Source organism: Ammospiza caudacuta, chromosome 1 (assembly GCF_027887145.1).
Source record: "Ammospiza caudacuta isolate bAmmCau1 chromosome 1, bAmmCau1.pri, whole genome shotgun sequence".
In the NCBI taxonomy this organism is placed as follows: domain Eukaryota; kingdom Metazoa; phylum Chordata; class Aves; order Passeriformes; family Passerellidae; genus Ammospiza; species Ammospiza caudacuta.
The window spans coordinates 131,440,564-131,454,687 of NC_080593.1; the positions used below are offsets into that span (position 1 = coordinate 131,440,564).

The 14,124-nt window shown below is 39.0% G+C and overlaps 1 protein-coding gene across 1 annotated transcript in view; it reads left to right on the forward strand.

The window, feature by feature from the left end:
- Window positions 1-12,581, forward strand: part of RGS22 (regulator of G protein signaling 22) — a 60,088-nt gene extending 47,507 nt beyond the window's left edge. The window contains exons 22-27 of the mRNA XM_058814395.1: window positions 2,398-2,577; window positions 4,062-4,202; window positions 7,668-7,937; window positions 9,664-9,769; window positions 10,329-10,422; window positions 12,343-12,581. Of these exons, the coding sequence (XP_058670378.1) occupies window positions 2,398-2,577; window positions 4,062-4,202; window positions 7,668-7,937; window positions 9,664-9,769; window positions 10,329-10,402 (771 nt within the window). The 3' untranslated portion in view covers window positions 10,403-10,422; window positions 12,343-12,581. The remainder of the gene's footprint in view (window positions 1-2,397; window positions 2,578-4,061; window positions 4,203-7,667; window positions 7,938-9,663; window positions 9,770-10,328; window positions 10,423-12,342) is intronic.
- The last annotated feature ends 1,543 nt before the right edge of the window (window positions 12,582-14,124 follow it).

Here is a 14,124-nt window from a genome sequence, read left to right on the forward strand (position 1 = left end):
ATTTGACTTGAGCTGAGCTTGGGACCAAAGTGAAATGTGATGAGAAAGGTCAGCAGGGATTACATCCCTCCCATATATATGTCGTTTTGTGAAATTGCTTGTGTGGGTTGAAATACAATAGAAAATGTCTGGAGTGAAACTTTGACATACTGCAGCCTCCTAGGAATATCCTGGACTGAATGCAGGGTCACCACAGATCTTTCATGTATTCCTCATTCCTTTTGCCTCTGGGATATTCCTGATGCAAAAGTGCTACCAGAGTGCAGAACCTCTTCTGGGCTCCTGAACATAGCCTATGTGCACATGGCAGGCAGGGAGCATGAGATTAGCTAACGTGCTCAGAAACTGGACTGTAAACACAGTTGCTGTTGCAGTAGCCCTTGGAGATCTGCTGCAGGCATGTGGGTGTACTTTCACTGTTTATGAATTTGAATTCGATGTCTGCATTAGAAGGTGAAGCTCCTCCTCTTTCCAGGGGACAATCTCTCTTCCCCACAAAGGTTCTGATCTCCAGGCAAGGGATCACTGGCTGAAATGCTCTCTGGGGGTGCTGCTGTCTCTCTCATGGTTACAGAGTGATTACCTTAGATTAAAACTCTGACATGAAGGTACCTGGTGTTCCATGACACAAATCCTTTTCTAGATATTTGAAATTTTGTTGATTCTTGTGACTCTTCATTGCTACATTGTGGAGGACATGGAAACTTTCTGCAAATTAATGTGGAGCGTGCTCTTAATTCTTTTCTTTGTAGAACTGCTCTCTGAAGAAAGCCTTCATTGTTTTTTGTTCCACCCCCTTTCCTGCATTTATGTTAATTTTGTCTTGTTATCCAGAAAAAGTAGAATCTGACCAGATTTCTCCATGCATGCAATGTCATGGTTGGCAGTTGATGCTCTTTGTAGAAGCAAAGGGCTGGAGTAGTAGGAGTGTTGTGGGTCAGGCTGAGCTGCAGGAATATTGCCAAAGGCATGGGCAGCACTTTGCACAGTGCATACTTGTATTGTCTGAGCCCTATCATACCATCAGTTTAGACAGAACTCCCTTTAGCTGTCAGTGTCTGCATTGCTCCCATAACCCATCAGGCTGGAGGCACATCTTGGGACAATCCAAAACCAAGATTTTTTTTTTTTTAAACAAATATGAAGAAACATAACTCTGTGCATCATTTCCATCTGGTTATCTATGCTCAGTCTCAACTCTCTTCATATCATATGGCTTGTTTGTCTTCCCTCATACTACAGCTCACTGCCTTCTGTGCTAGATGAGCAAAGAAGGCCGTTATATATATAGTAACGATATATTTGTTTTTGCATTGCCTTACTTTCTTTATTATAGTTGTTATTATTCTTTTTTTTTTCCTTCCCAAAACTAAAAATATTCATAACAAAGCAAGCCATCTCTTTCACATACCACATTTCTGTTTAAAAGTCATGGTTTTAATTTCTTTGCAAAGTAAATATGTGGCCTTCTATACCAAAACTAAAATCAGATTCTTAATTTAAAGAGCTCTCTTCCTGACAACTCTTGAGTGGTCATTGTGTCTCTAAGATATATGTGATAGTCTTCTAGTGTCATGTTAATTCCTTGAAATATACAGATAAAGGGAAAGTTCATGTTTCAAAGTGTTGGAAGGACATTCTTTGAATTATTTTTCCTTCATGTCAAAGTCCAACGGTGGCATCGTCAGGGTGTCAAAACGCAGCAATAACAGGTTTTACAAGAACAATAGGATCACATTAAAAAAATAGAAAACCCCAGTGTTCCTTTGACAAACCTGTAAGTTCAGGTTTGTTTTGTTTGTTTTGTATTCTGTAGTGTACAGAGTTATTTCAAACCCTGAGGTTTTGGGAAACTAGAAGATCTTAATGAATGGTGAAAGGAGAAGATTTCAATAAATGGAAGATTGTACTGGTAGCTGACAGTGTCCTCTCTTGTGACAACACTCCTAGTTAGAATATCTAGTACCCTCTAAATATTTTCCCTCTTTTGTTGGAGCGTTTCTTTATCTTTTATTTGCCATGGCTATGCAAGTCATAGCAGGCTCATTGTGAAAATCAGTGCCTTTCACACTTGTAGATGTGTTTCTCTTTTCAGAAATTCTATTTGCCAGTAATGCATTTAAAATCTAAGCTGTTATGTCCAAACATGCAGGCAGAAATTATCACCTAAAATCAATGATTGCTATGTATCTGCATTTGCAAACCAGAAGCCTCATGCATATCTGAAGTATGGTTTTGACCATGCACATTTACCAAAAGAATTTTGCCTTGCATACTGAAAGAATTTATTGTATAATTTTTTTTTTTTGACTGTTGCTCTTTGATGACTGGTGCCCTGTAAAAGTTCTTGCCTGTGTCTCTCTCCATTGACTGAAAATGGTATTTTTTATCTTTCAGGACTTGTGCCATTCTCATTGTGATGATGCAATAGTTCAGAGAAAGATCACAGCTATTATTGACTGCTTTATTAATTCTGCCATACCCCCAGCTTTGCAGATTGACATCCCACCTGAACAAGCAAAGAAGATTGTGGAGCACAGGAAAGAACTAGGACCTTACATTTTTAGAGAGGCACAGGTAAGAAGCTGAGTGATAGGTCTGGCCAGAGACTGACTGCCTGATTTTAAGAACAGTCTTCATTGCTTATGTGACAGTTAGGACTCCACACACAAGCTTGGGCTTGAAGGAGAAAGCTACAGTCATATATTTCAGTGACTGTAAGGTCTTCAGATTTATCCTGCTCAATAAAGAAAATCTCTGACAGCTAGCTGATCCTGGAAAGGTGTTATCCAGGTCTGTGTTACAAATTCTGGCAGTAGAAATGAATTCTGTCTATGTTCTTAATTGCATGTTCTTTACCACTTGGTTAATTTCACAGAAGTAATTTGTAGTTAGAAAGTCCGTGATTTTCAAGTTTTATGAAAAATGCAGATGTGAGTCAAGCACAAAGACAGCTTAACTTGCTGAATGTCTTTCCCTCCTTTATTACAGAAAGTGTGTATTAAATGGCTGTAGAAAATTTTCTCTCTGATCTTTCTATTAATCAGGTTGAATAGCAATTTTGGAACTTTACTACAGACTTACTATTTTCTTATCCCTTGATACTGCCTTGTCTTATCTTCTAAGTCCAAGAAAAGTAGTTGTTGTTCTTTTCCTATAAAATTCCCACTGACACCTTTAGACATCAACTGTGAGTCCATAAAGTGGATGACAAGAGATGAATGATTTGTCATAGAAAATGGTTCATATAGGTCCTAAGAGAAAGAGAAGTCTCATTTCAGCCTGTGTAAAACCCAGTGAACTCCAGAAATCTGGCACAAAACCAAAGGAAGAACTAGGCCAAAAAGCTGTGACTGGAACCCGACAGTGGCTTACATGTCACTTTCAAGCCTTTTGAGCCAGAAGCAGTGAGCATGCTTGGCTGCTTTGAAGCCAAGTTTCTCAATGCAAATTAAACATCTAAATAAATTGAAAAATGTGAGCCTTAGTACGTGCAGCAACAGAATTCACTGAGCCCCTCTGTTTGCTTTTCTAAAATTGTTTTTCTTATTCTAGTTCAAAAATGACCCTGTGAGAGATTATATAATTTAAAAATTATCCAAGATTTGCTCATAGATCTGTAATGTGGTTTAAGAGCCTTTCCAGAGGCAAAAAAGTATTTCCTTTCTCTTAAGGAAAGGAAAAAAAGCCCTCTCCCTAATGAACTGAATATTTGAAATACTTGAGCAGAACAGTGGTGCAAAAGCAATTCTACTGGTGTATATTTTATCAAGAATACTTGTAAAAAGTGATGGATGTTTTCATTAATGCAAACAATTGTTTAGGGAAATGTAAAAAAAGAAATGTCTTTTAACTGTGTTTTAGGAAGATTTCTCACCAGTAATAAACACACTGATGAAAAGCATGTGCCGAGCAAAGCTGGGCTGAAATGTCAGGACAGAGTACGTGGGAGGAACAAGGCTGTGTGTTCAAAAAAAATAGTTATCTCATTCTGCATTTCATTTTACAGTCAACTGTTTCCTTAATGCGGTCAAGATTGACTTTATTTTCTTCCTGCGCAGATGAGTATTTTTGCTCTTCTGTTTAAATTTTGGCCAGAATTTTGTGAATTCCAAAGTGATCCAGAGAGTGACAAAATTCTAGCGTCCTTGGAGAAAAAAAAGGAAAAAGATATGCAAAAGATGGAAGGAATAACAGCAAAGGTAAGGCTCATAAAGTTTCAGGTGACCGCTGATGAACTGAATAACATGAGCAAAGATACATCAAATAAAATATCTCTTTCTCAGCCTGATCCAAAGCTACCTAATCTTGTTAGATTTCAAGCTTTACACTCAACCCAGTCCTAAGGTGATTACTTCCCAATTCTGCCAGTACATATACATATGTTTGAGTTTAAGCGGGTGAGTCAATGGAATACTCCTTTCATTAACCAGAGGAAAAAATGTATTTTAGTCACCTTTTGTGCCAAGAGAAGAGCAAAGAAGGCTGAATTAAGAACAATAAATCTGTGTATAGTCTGTGTGTACTGTGGGCTACTGCAGACCTGTTTGCACTTTCATGATATATTGTCTTATATTAGAATTTACATTCTGGACCACAACTGAAATCAAACCAAACCCAAACCAAAATTGATTTCATATCTGTTTTCCAGAAGGACCATTTAAAAATCCTGCACATTGTTTAAAAAAATATTTATGTGGTAATTAATTTGCATAATCTTTGCCTTTGCTTGAATATTTTCTCAGCTTTGAAAGTGAAATTGTTAGACTGTTCACAGCAAGTTTCCAGACAGTTCCAGCACATTAACAAAACTGTGACCTCTACAATGGAATGCTTGTTTGTAAAATTGTTTTTCTTGGATTTTTAAAATTAAAATATAATGGACTTTTTTTTCTATTGATTATAGGCTTTGAAAAAGTTTATTTTTTATTAAATACAATTGTTTGGCAAGCTTTGAGGAGAGAACATTCTTTTAAGGACAGAGAAATTACTGGACTTGCAGACTATAATAAGTAGCATTACAGAGACCTTGATGTATTCTAAATGCCATGTAGATGTGTGGAGATGTTCCACGTGATGTGAGCCACACAGGTCATAGGCCCACAAGAACATATATGCATTGTTATTTTTCTTATGCACATGAAAGCTGAGGACCAGTGAAGCATTACTCAAGGCCACACAGCGATGTCAAGGGAAGTCTAAAATCCAAGAACTCATCTTACTTTCTCCAGAGCACAATGTCTCCATATATATATGTCTGCCAAGGCCATTGGCAACACTTATAGTGCAAGAGTGAAATATTTCAAAGTAACAAACTTTTACATTTTCACAGACTTATTTTCCATCTGTTTGTTGCCTGTCTATGAGATTTCTGATCAAGATCAAGGAATAAAGAAGAAATATTAGGCAGGAGGGCAAAAGCCTAGCTTTTATGGAGAGCAAATCGGAATGGTGAATTATGCTTCTAAGCAGAGAAATAGAGTAAGAAATTGAAGAAAATGACAAGCAGAGAATACAGCTTTGTAAACAGTTTGTACGCTATTCTTCTCACAAAAAAAAAAAAAATCAGTAAACCAGTTACCTTTTAAAATCTCTTAAAGAATGGGTGCAACACATAATTTTTTCCAGTATAGTAAAATCCTTTTTTCTTTCTGTTATTGTTTAAAGAATTTGCCATTTCCTGTTCTCTTGCCTGGGAAATCTTGAGATTTCTCTCCTCTCAGTGACAGCATTATTCAAATGATGCAGTATCCCTGAAGGATACTGATAACTTTCATCTAACATGAGCCACAGCAGGTTCACTTGTTGGCTTGTGGAAGGTGATGATTTCTTGGCAATGAAAAGAAGGACTATCTTCCTCTGCCCAACCAGGCTCATTGAACAAGAGCAAAGCTCTGGCAAGGGTTAGAAACAACTTTTTATATATATATATATATATATATATATATATCTCCTCTCCACCCCACAGATCAGTTGCTATTTTGGGTTTATCTCAAACAGAACAACCATACTCCTGGGGGAGGAATTTGCTTTCTTCTTCCTTTACACATGTCCCTGGGGCACTGAATCTACCTGTGCTCACCTCAGTTTTAGAACTGAACAGATAAGAGTTGGACTTTCATGAAGTATAGTGGAAAAAATGGGCAGACAAGGAGCTGTTCACTGAGCAATGATGCATAACTTGGTATTGTTTGACTATCTCAATATTTTTTGTGTGCCTATTTGTTATTTAAGGGGCAAAGTCTACCAAAGAGTAGAACTCATCCTGGCAATGGACTTTCTCCTTTGTTAGCTGCTAGATGCACATCCACATACTTTCAAATATATAAGTCACTTCTTTCAGACTGCCTTGATGCCAGTACTAGTATTTTGTTGTATACATGATTGCATTTTATCTCCAAAATAGATTTTGGATTTTTTTTGCTTTCAAGTGCACAAAATAGCTTTAAATTTTTAGCTTTAACTTACATTGTAGATTTGTACATACTCCTTCCATGTCCTTATCAAAGAAAGCCATCAACATTATTTTCCTTTTCTGTGTTTCTGCTATGTCTCTTAGCAATAAGCTTATTTGTTAGTAAGTGGTGTAATGGCATGGGATCTAAATCCACTATAACGTTGCTTAATTTATTATGAGAAGTCATTTTTAAAGACCTTGCTTAATTCACCATTCTCATTGAGAGAGCCAGCAAACATAAACTGCAGTGCAGTAGTATTCACAATGGCTCTGTGTTTGCATTGGCATCCCCATTCCACGAAATGAGTGTGCCACAGAAGCTACTGAGCCTGTTTCTGAAGAGAAGATCAGCATCACACTGCCTGGGCAGCTCTGTACCCAGAAGTCACTCTTACAGCTGGTGGGTTCATAGGACAGTGGGCATTATGACAAAGGAAAAGGAACTTTGGGAGCAAGGAAATGAGACAGAGTGATCCTTTTCCAGAGCTTTCAGGGACTTACTAAGTGACTTTGGGAACAATTTGATCCCCTTTTTTCCCCTCACTTTGTCTCTTGGAACATGGGAGGGTTATATTACTCAGCTCTTGGAGAGAGCTCTTTGTGATGTCAAATATGAACATCGAATTGATGTTTATGAAGAGTTTTGGGATCATCAAACAGAATGTGCAAAGTAGAAACAAACCAACATGAAAATGACAAACAGTTAATCACCAGAGCAGTTTGCCAAGGGTTACAATACCTTGTTCTTCACTGTAGATTGTACATTGCCTGTTTTCCTAACTTGTATAGTTGTAGTTCATACACAGCTACTGGACCAAGCTGGAATTAATCACGACGAATCTTGCATTCTACATTTTATACCTGAGGCCAAATTAGAGGCTCGCAATGTTCTCTCTGTCCTTAAAATATATTCTGTTGCAGATCTGACCTGTCACCTAGCTATATTTTGGAGCAGGTATTGAATCTGAAAGAAAGATGTCTGTAGGAGTGTAGAGGACAGGAAACATAAACTAGAACAAAGAAATGCTTTAAAAAAGCAGCTGCTACTTTAAAGTATGCTCAGTATGATGAATTATGAAGCTAAGCATTACAAAACATTACTGCAAATGATACTATCTCATTTCCAATGACAATTTTTGGTTCCTCAGACTTTGCTTTTTACTTTAGCTCTATAACTATTGTTCACATCTAATTATGAGGTTTTTTGCAGGGCAAAGAAGCGGGAAAAAAACTCATTAATTTGGCTCAACCCAAGTCCTTGACTCAACCCAAGTCCTTGACTCAACCCAAGTTCTTGAGTCAACCCAAGTCCTTGACTCAACTCAAGTCCTTGACTCAGCTCAAGCCCTTGACTCAGCCTGAGCCCTTGACTCAGCTCAAGCCCTTGACTCAACTGCCAAAGAGTGTTTTGCTAGATGAGCTTGATGTTAAGAGAAAATCATCAACAGCTTTAGCACCTGTAGAAGGACCGGGGAGGAAGGTAAATAATACATGTTCCTACAGATGTTATTCAAGAGAGATAAAATAATCTTGGGAAAAGGGGAAGGGGAAGTTTGGTTTTGAATACTGCTGTCAGATGGTTCTTCAATATCTGTTCATTTCTCTACCATTAGCTTTGCTGTTTTAAGTTTACCTGTCTTACAGGTGATTTTTTTTGTTCTTTATTAATTTTTTTTTAAGATGTAGGTTCTGAGTAGTATTAACAGCTAACAGAATGTTAAGATCTTATGGTATATGGATTAAAAAAAGAATCTATATTTAAAGATAAATTGAAGAAAAGGTAGTTCAGTTCTGGAATAAGAAGCTTTTCATTATTTGGGAAATTTATATCCTGAAAGAATTTGGTTTAGGCTAGAGTCCTGTTCTGGTCATATGTCAAAAACTGAAGCTGAACTGCTTTAGAAAATCTAGGTATTTGAAAATCTAGGTATTTGAAAACCACTTCAAGACTTCTTCCATAACAACTCTGACAATGCATCAAATCAGTAGTGAAAAGGTAACAGTTATTTTAGCTGGAAATGGGAAAACCAGACATGCTACATTGGACATATCAAGGGATCATTCATGGCTGAGTTGGCATTGCCAGAACATAACAGGGAACCTGTGCAACCACATAAGCACAGATATGTCATGAGAATCAGGAGTAAATCACACTTTGGCCACTGCTTGTATTCCATAGAGCTCTTCCCACAACATTATGGTAGTGGAGAGCAGAATATAGAAAAAGGTACCATGAAATACCCCCAAAATCTGAATTGTGTGAATTGCATAGATAAGCTTACACTCTTACCCTTAAGCAGACCTTTTTACTTTTGCTCATACCTATTAAAAAAAAAAAAGTGAGTTGAGCAAGGCAGTACATCCCTGGTATACATTTAAACCCTCAAAAAGAGGGCTTAATAAACAATAAGCCCTTCTGCAAGCCCCTTCCTACAATAGGAAGGTGATAGAAGTTCTTACTGCATCATGATATGACAAATTTGCTCCAAACTTCTCCTGCCATAAGATAAAAACCAGGCCAAAAAAAAGTGCAGTTCTCATCCTGTTTTGGAAAGGCAACCTATTATTTACATGCAATCTGAAGTGTGGTTGTTTTCTTTAAAAGCAGTATTTTTTCCTTAGAAAAGGAAAGGATGGCATCTCCAGTTGATCTGCCTCTAGCAGTAGCAGCATTCTGCTGGAGAGGGCAGGCAGAAGGAGCTGTGAGGCTCATGAGACCTTCAGTGAAAGGACATAAGCTAGAAACAGCTTTTCTTATATGTATTTCCTCTCCACCCCACAAATCAGTTGCTGGTTTGAGTTTATGTCAAACAGAGTAGTCATAGTCCAAGGGGAGGACTAAGGGTGTAGCACAGAGATAAAATTAAGTCCTTGATAGCACAAATGATATTTGGGAGGGTAAAGATCTGCTGCTTTGCTTTTGAAGAAGAAAGGAGAGAGAATAACACTCAGACTAGGGATGAAGAATAAATATAAACATTGTATCTGTCAAACTTGCTTAAATCATGGTGTTTTGAGATTTACTTATTTACAGGAATACTCTTTTTCCCATTATTCCAATATTGTAATTTTTAAAAAATCTTCTTAATATTTGTAATTAGTCAGTAATAGGAATATAACATAAAGTTTTTTATCTTACTGTTGAAATGGATCAGAAGCTACAGTGATGTGACCTGAAGGGTGATGGTTTTTGATGGTTCTTGCAGGCTTCCTGGTCCTATTCCAAGTACATAGAAGCCTTGGAGCAGGAAAGAATACTCATCAAAAGGCAAGAAGATCTGCAGAAAACCTCCTCATCATCACTCCCTGCAGGTTATTAACCAAGCTCTGTAGTTGAGCAGGACAAGCTTAGAGCATAGGTGTACTTGTGTCCTTGCAGTACAAGGACTTTGCTTGCTCTTCTTCGGGGTTGTGTACAGAAACCTCTGGCTCTCTTTTGCTGTCTGTAGGGGAGTTGCTCTCTGGGCTGTACTCATGAGTGGTATATTTTCTAAGAAAGAAAAAGTAAAAGTTGTAGGGTATCTTTGCACTGCCTTTACAACACAGGTCCTGCTGCAGAGAGGAATAAAGCCATTTCTTCATTCTGCAGTGATGTGGCAATTGCATACACATTTCACCTCCCTGGCTTCTTGTGCTTCATCAGCTAACTTTCAAGCAGATGCTGAAACCTCTTTCTCACATTCTGTCAGTATGTTTTTGGACGCATTGCTTCATCCTTGTTTCAGCTGTGAATATCCTTGTAGGTCTTTGCCAAGGATATTATGACCTGTTTGTTTATTCATTTAAAACATCCATTTAGTAGTAGCAATAGCACTATGTAATATTCACTTCCTTCAGTTTCACATAATTTTAATTTTTTTTCCAAATGCAGGTTATTTGTCTATGTCCTCCCGGAAACCTGAAAGTTTTGTAAAAGCCACCATTCCTACAAAGCCTAAATTCTGAATCTTCCCAAGAAGCAGGAAGTGAGTACCAGACTGACAACAAGTGTGCTTTGAAATATGAATTCTTAAAAGCCAGTTTTTCTGCTGCCAGTGCTGATGCTCATTAGTAGCAAGTTATCCTGCTCCAAATCATGTTTAACTGAAGCTGTACAGCCTCCATATGAAAACAAGCTTATTTTTCATGTCAGCCATGGTTAGCGGATCTAATGTTGACCAGATGGAATTTTGTTGCAAAATGGCAGTCTCTGAAATTAGGTTATCTAAGCTTTCCAGTTAAGATTTTTTAAATAGGAATATGAGATGACTGGAGAAATCTCAGACCCTCTGAAGTTACTGTCAAGAACCTGACACAGAACTAGCAATAGATCACCTCTGCCAAAGCCAATTAAATATTAGACTGAGAGAAAGAAGTGGGACAGCAAAAAAAAAAAAAAAAAAATTGATAAAGATAGAAAACCAGATTTTGCTTCAAGGCTTAAATTACTAGAAGGAAGAATCCTCTAGAGGTTTGTTTTTTTAGTCTTTTAAAGCCAATGTTGAAATTAGGTGGACTTAAAAAAATTAATAGGACTTGGAATATTGCTGCTTTCCTTCTCTGCTCCTCCTTCCTCTTCTAATTCTGTACTTGGCACTGCTATGTTAGGCAACTTGGTGTCCTGCCCTCACTAGTCCTCCTAAAATTTCAAGTGTCTGAAAATAATCTTCCTGTGGCAGCATTTTCTGAAAATGACTTCACAGAAAACTGCAGCATTCCTTGGTCTTCCCTCCCATTCTCTGTCTGCCCTCTTACCATGTTCTACAGTTGCAGTTAAAGTAATCCATCCACCTGGGGCCTCCTGCACCTCGCAGGTGCGCCTGTATTCCACACACCTTTGCCTTCTCACCACTGTTCTGCTCCCTGTGGAGTCCTGGTGCAGGGCCTCTGCTCCTGCTCTGTGGCTGGGAAGCCTCCAGCTGGGCCCACAGGGCACCTGCCCCCCTTGCTGCAGCCCAGCCCAGCCCAGCCAGCCCTGGCTATTCCAGACCGGAGAGCTGCATTCCTGCCAGGCACCAGGCTGTGGTACAGACTAACACAATGAGAAAGTTGAGGTCCTGTGAGGTCCCTCCCACCAGGCTCAGTTGCAGCCCACTCTCTAATGCCTCTGGAAATTTGCCTGCCAGCTATCCTATAGTGATCTGACCACTCTGCTGGTAATGTGAGACAGCTACACAAGGCCATGAATGCTTTTGATGGGGCATCTTCCCTCCACCGTGTAACAGAGCAGGTCACACCTGGTCTATTAGGGATAGGTGGCAAGGCTGGCAGCAGGAGGCCTGTGAGAAAGGCCAGGGCTGCCATGTGCTAGGCACAGCCAGTCCCAGTTTCTTCCAAGGACCCATCACAGGACATGGCTGATCCCTCAGCCAAGATGGGGGCACCTTGGGGAAACACATTTCAGAAAGAGCAAAGAAAGCCAGAGAGTGGAGGAAGAAATAAAAGGAGTGATAAAGAACAAAGGGAACACAAAGGGCAGAGGTGAAGGTGTAAGAGGAAGAGGTTGAGGAGAAAGTTGAGGAAGAGGAGGAGGTGCTCTGTGGTGGAGCAGATATTCCCTGCAGCCTGTGGAGGATTGATGTTGCAGCAGAGGAAAATAGTAGGAAGAAGGAACTTCCCAGTGCCTCACCAAAGGGACAGAGTGCAACCAGTGATGGTTACAAGGAGGGGAGGAGAGGTGCTTGGAGTGAACTTGAACCTGGGAAACATGGAGGAAAAGTGTTTTCTCTAAGTGTGTATATGTTCTTATTTTCTTTCCCTCTGTCTCCCACTACCTGAATTAGTAATGACTTACTCTAATTTGCAATAAATTGATTTTCCCAATTTGAGCTGATGCATTAATTGAAGAACTGTTCTGATTATTCCAACTGGCTGAACACAGCAATGACATTTTGTTACCTTTTCAGGCACATCAAAATCTCTCTGAGGAGAGAATGCAGAGACATTCAATGGAGGTGGCCAGGAGACACAAATGTAATGTGCTTGCAAGGTTTGTTCTTACAATTCCAGAGCAAAGATGATGACTTGTAATATTATTAAGAACCAGGAGATCAAGGCTAGAAAATAAACATGTTCCAATGTGTTCTATTTCAACCTGATTGTGACACTGGCTCTTGTGTTTATAATTTAATAATACCCCTTGAGGCTCAAATTGCAGTGGGATTCCACCGAAGTATGCATGGTGCAAACTACTAGGTAGTCTCCACCTTAAACATCTTATAATCAAGCCCAGTTCTTCAGTGCCTGATCTAATGAATAAGTAAAACACTGCCTTGAACTGACAGCCCTGAAGCAGGGTGTTTTGGCACACTGTGCTCTCACTATGCAATTCACAGAGCTTCTGTTCATCAAGGATAATTCATGAGGTCTCTGAGTTATTATAGAGGCAGATGTTCTTGTTGTTTCCTCCCAGTTCAGTCTGATTCCTGTTTCAAAGTTCACCTTCTGTTTCTGAGTTTTGATCCACAAGAAAGGATTAAAATCTCTCAGGACACAGATGGGATTGGGACCTTATATACAATATCATTAGTCCCAAGACATTAGTCAACAGAGGGTTGCTCTTGCATAGCTCTCCCTACTTCTAAGAAGTTTCTAAGATGCTGCATTCCAAAAGACTTGGGACACAGTAGATGTGGGGACTAAGGACCAAGGCTTAATTGAGAAATTAAAAGGGGGAAGGGGAAGAATTAACTACTAGGCAAGAGACAGGATGATACTAGACCTCTACACATTCTTCAGACCTCTTTAAAAACCAGTGCCCAGCCACAAAGCTGTTGGCTCCATTCTCCCCCACATGTGTGTAACGCATGTAAAAGAAAGGCTGATCAGCAAGCTCCAGTGAGCCGTTCCCAAGGATTAGCCCTGAGTTAGGGATGGAACTGTCTCCTGCTGGAGACAGGCTGGCAGGGAAGAAATACACTTTCTTTTATGGATGTAGTTGTCCTGATCATATATTCTTACAGGAGAAGCAAGGGAGATCATTGGTTCATTTCCTGCTTTTGCCCATGGTTCAGAGTTTGCTTCATGCTTGTCTGCACTCGTTCCGTGTTTGAGTTACCTGAAAAATATGTTTTTGGTGGAAGGTACAAGGGAGTAAAACATAAAATTCTTTCCCTGCTTTTAATGTTTTCCTAAATTTCACAAATGCAGTAAACTTTAATGTTCAATACATCTGAAGAGGTTGGAATGCAGCATCTTGTAGTGAGCAAAGCACATGTGGTGTTGTGTGGCCTACCACTCATTAATGTGAAAGGCAAAGAATCATGAAGTGCCATAAATGCAGTGATGTATGTCACCCTAAAAAGCACATGGAAGGCCACCTTCTACTGCTGTGGTCAGTACAGTGCATGCAACCAAATGCTGGAGCATGGCAGGCTGTTTTTGTTGCTGTATTCTTGCCTTCATGGAATTTTGAGGCAGTTAAGTAATGTGCAGACATTGCTTATTTTATACTTGTAGTTCTGACAAGAGTAATACTTGGATTACTTAAAAAAATTAAAAATATTATCCAGATATTTGTTACAAATGCTAAAACTCCTTGTGAATGTTCCAGCCTTGCCAACTAGTGAACAACAATTTACCAGCAAATTTACCTCATGCAAAAAACGACTGTCCCAGACAGTTGTGTTCATTAACACTATACATGTTAATGAAACTTAAAAAGAAGTACTTAATTTGTGAATAGAATT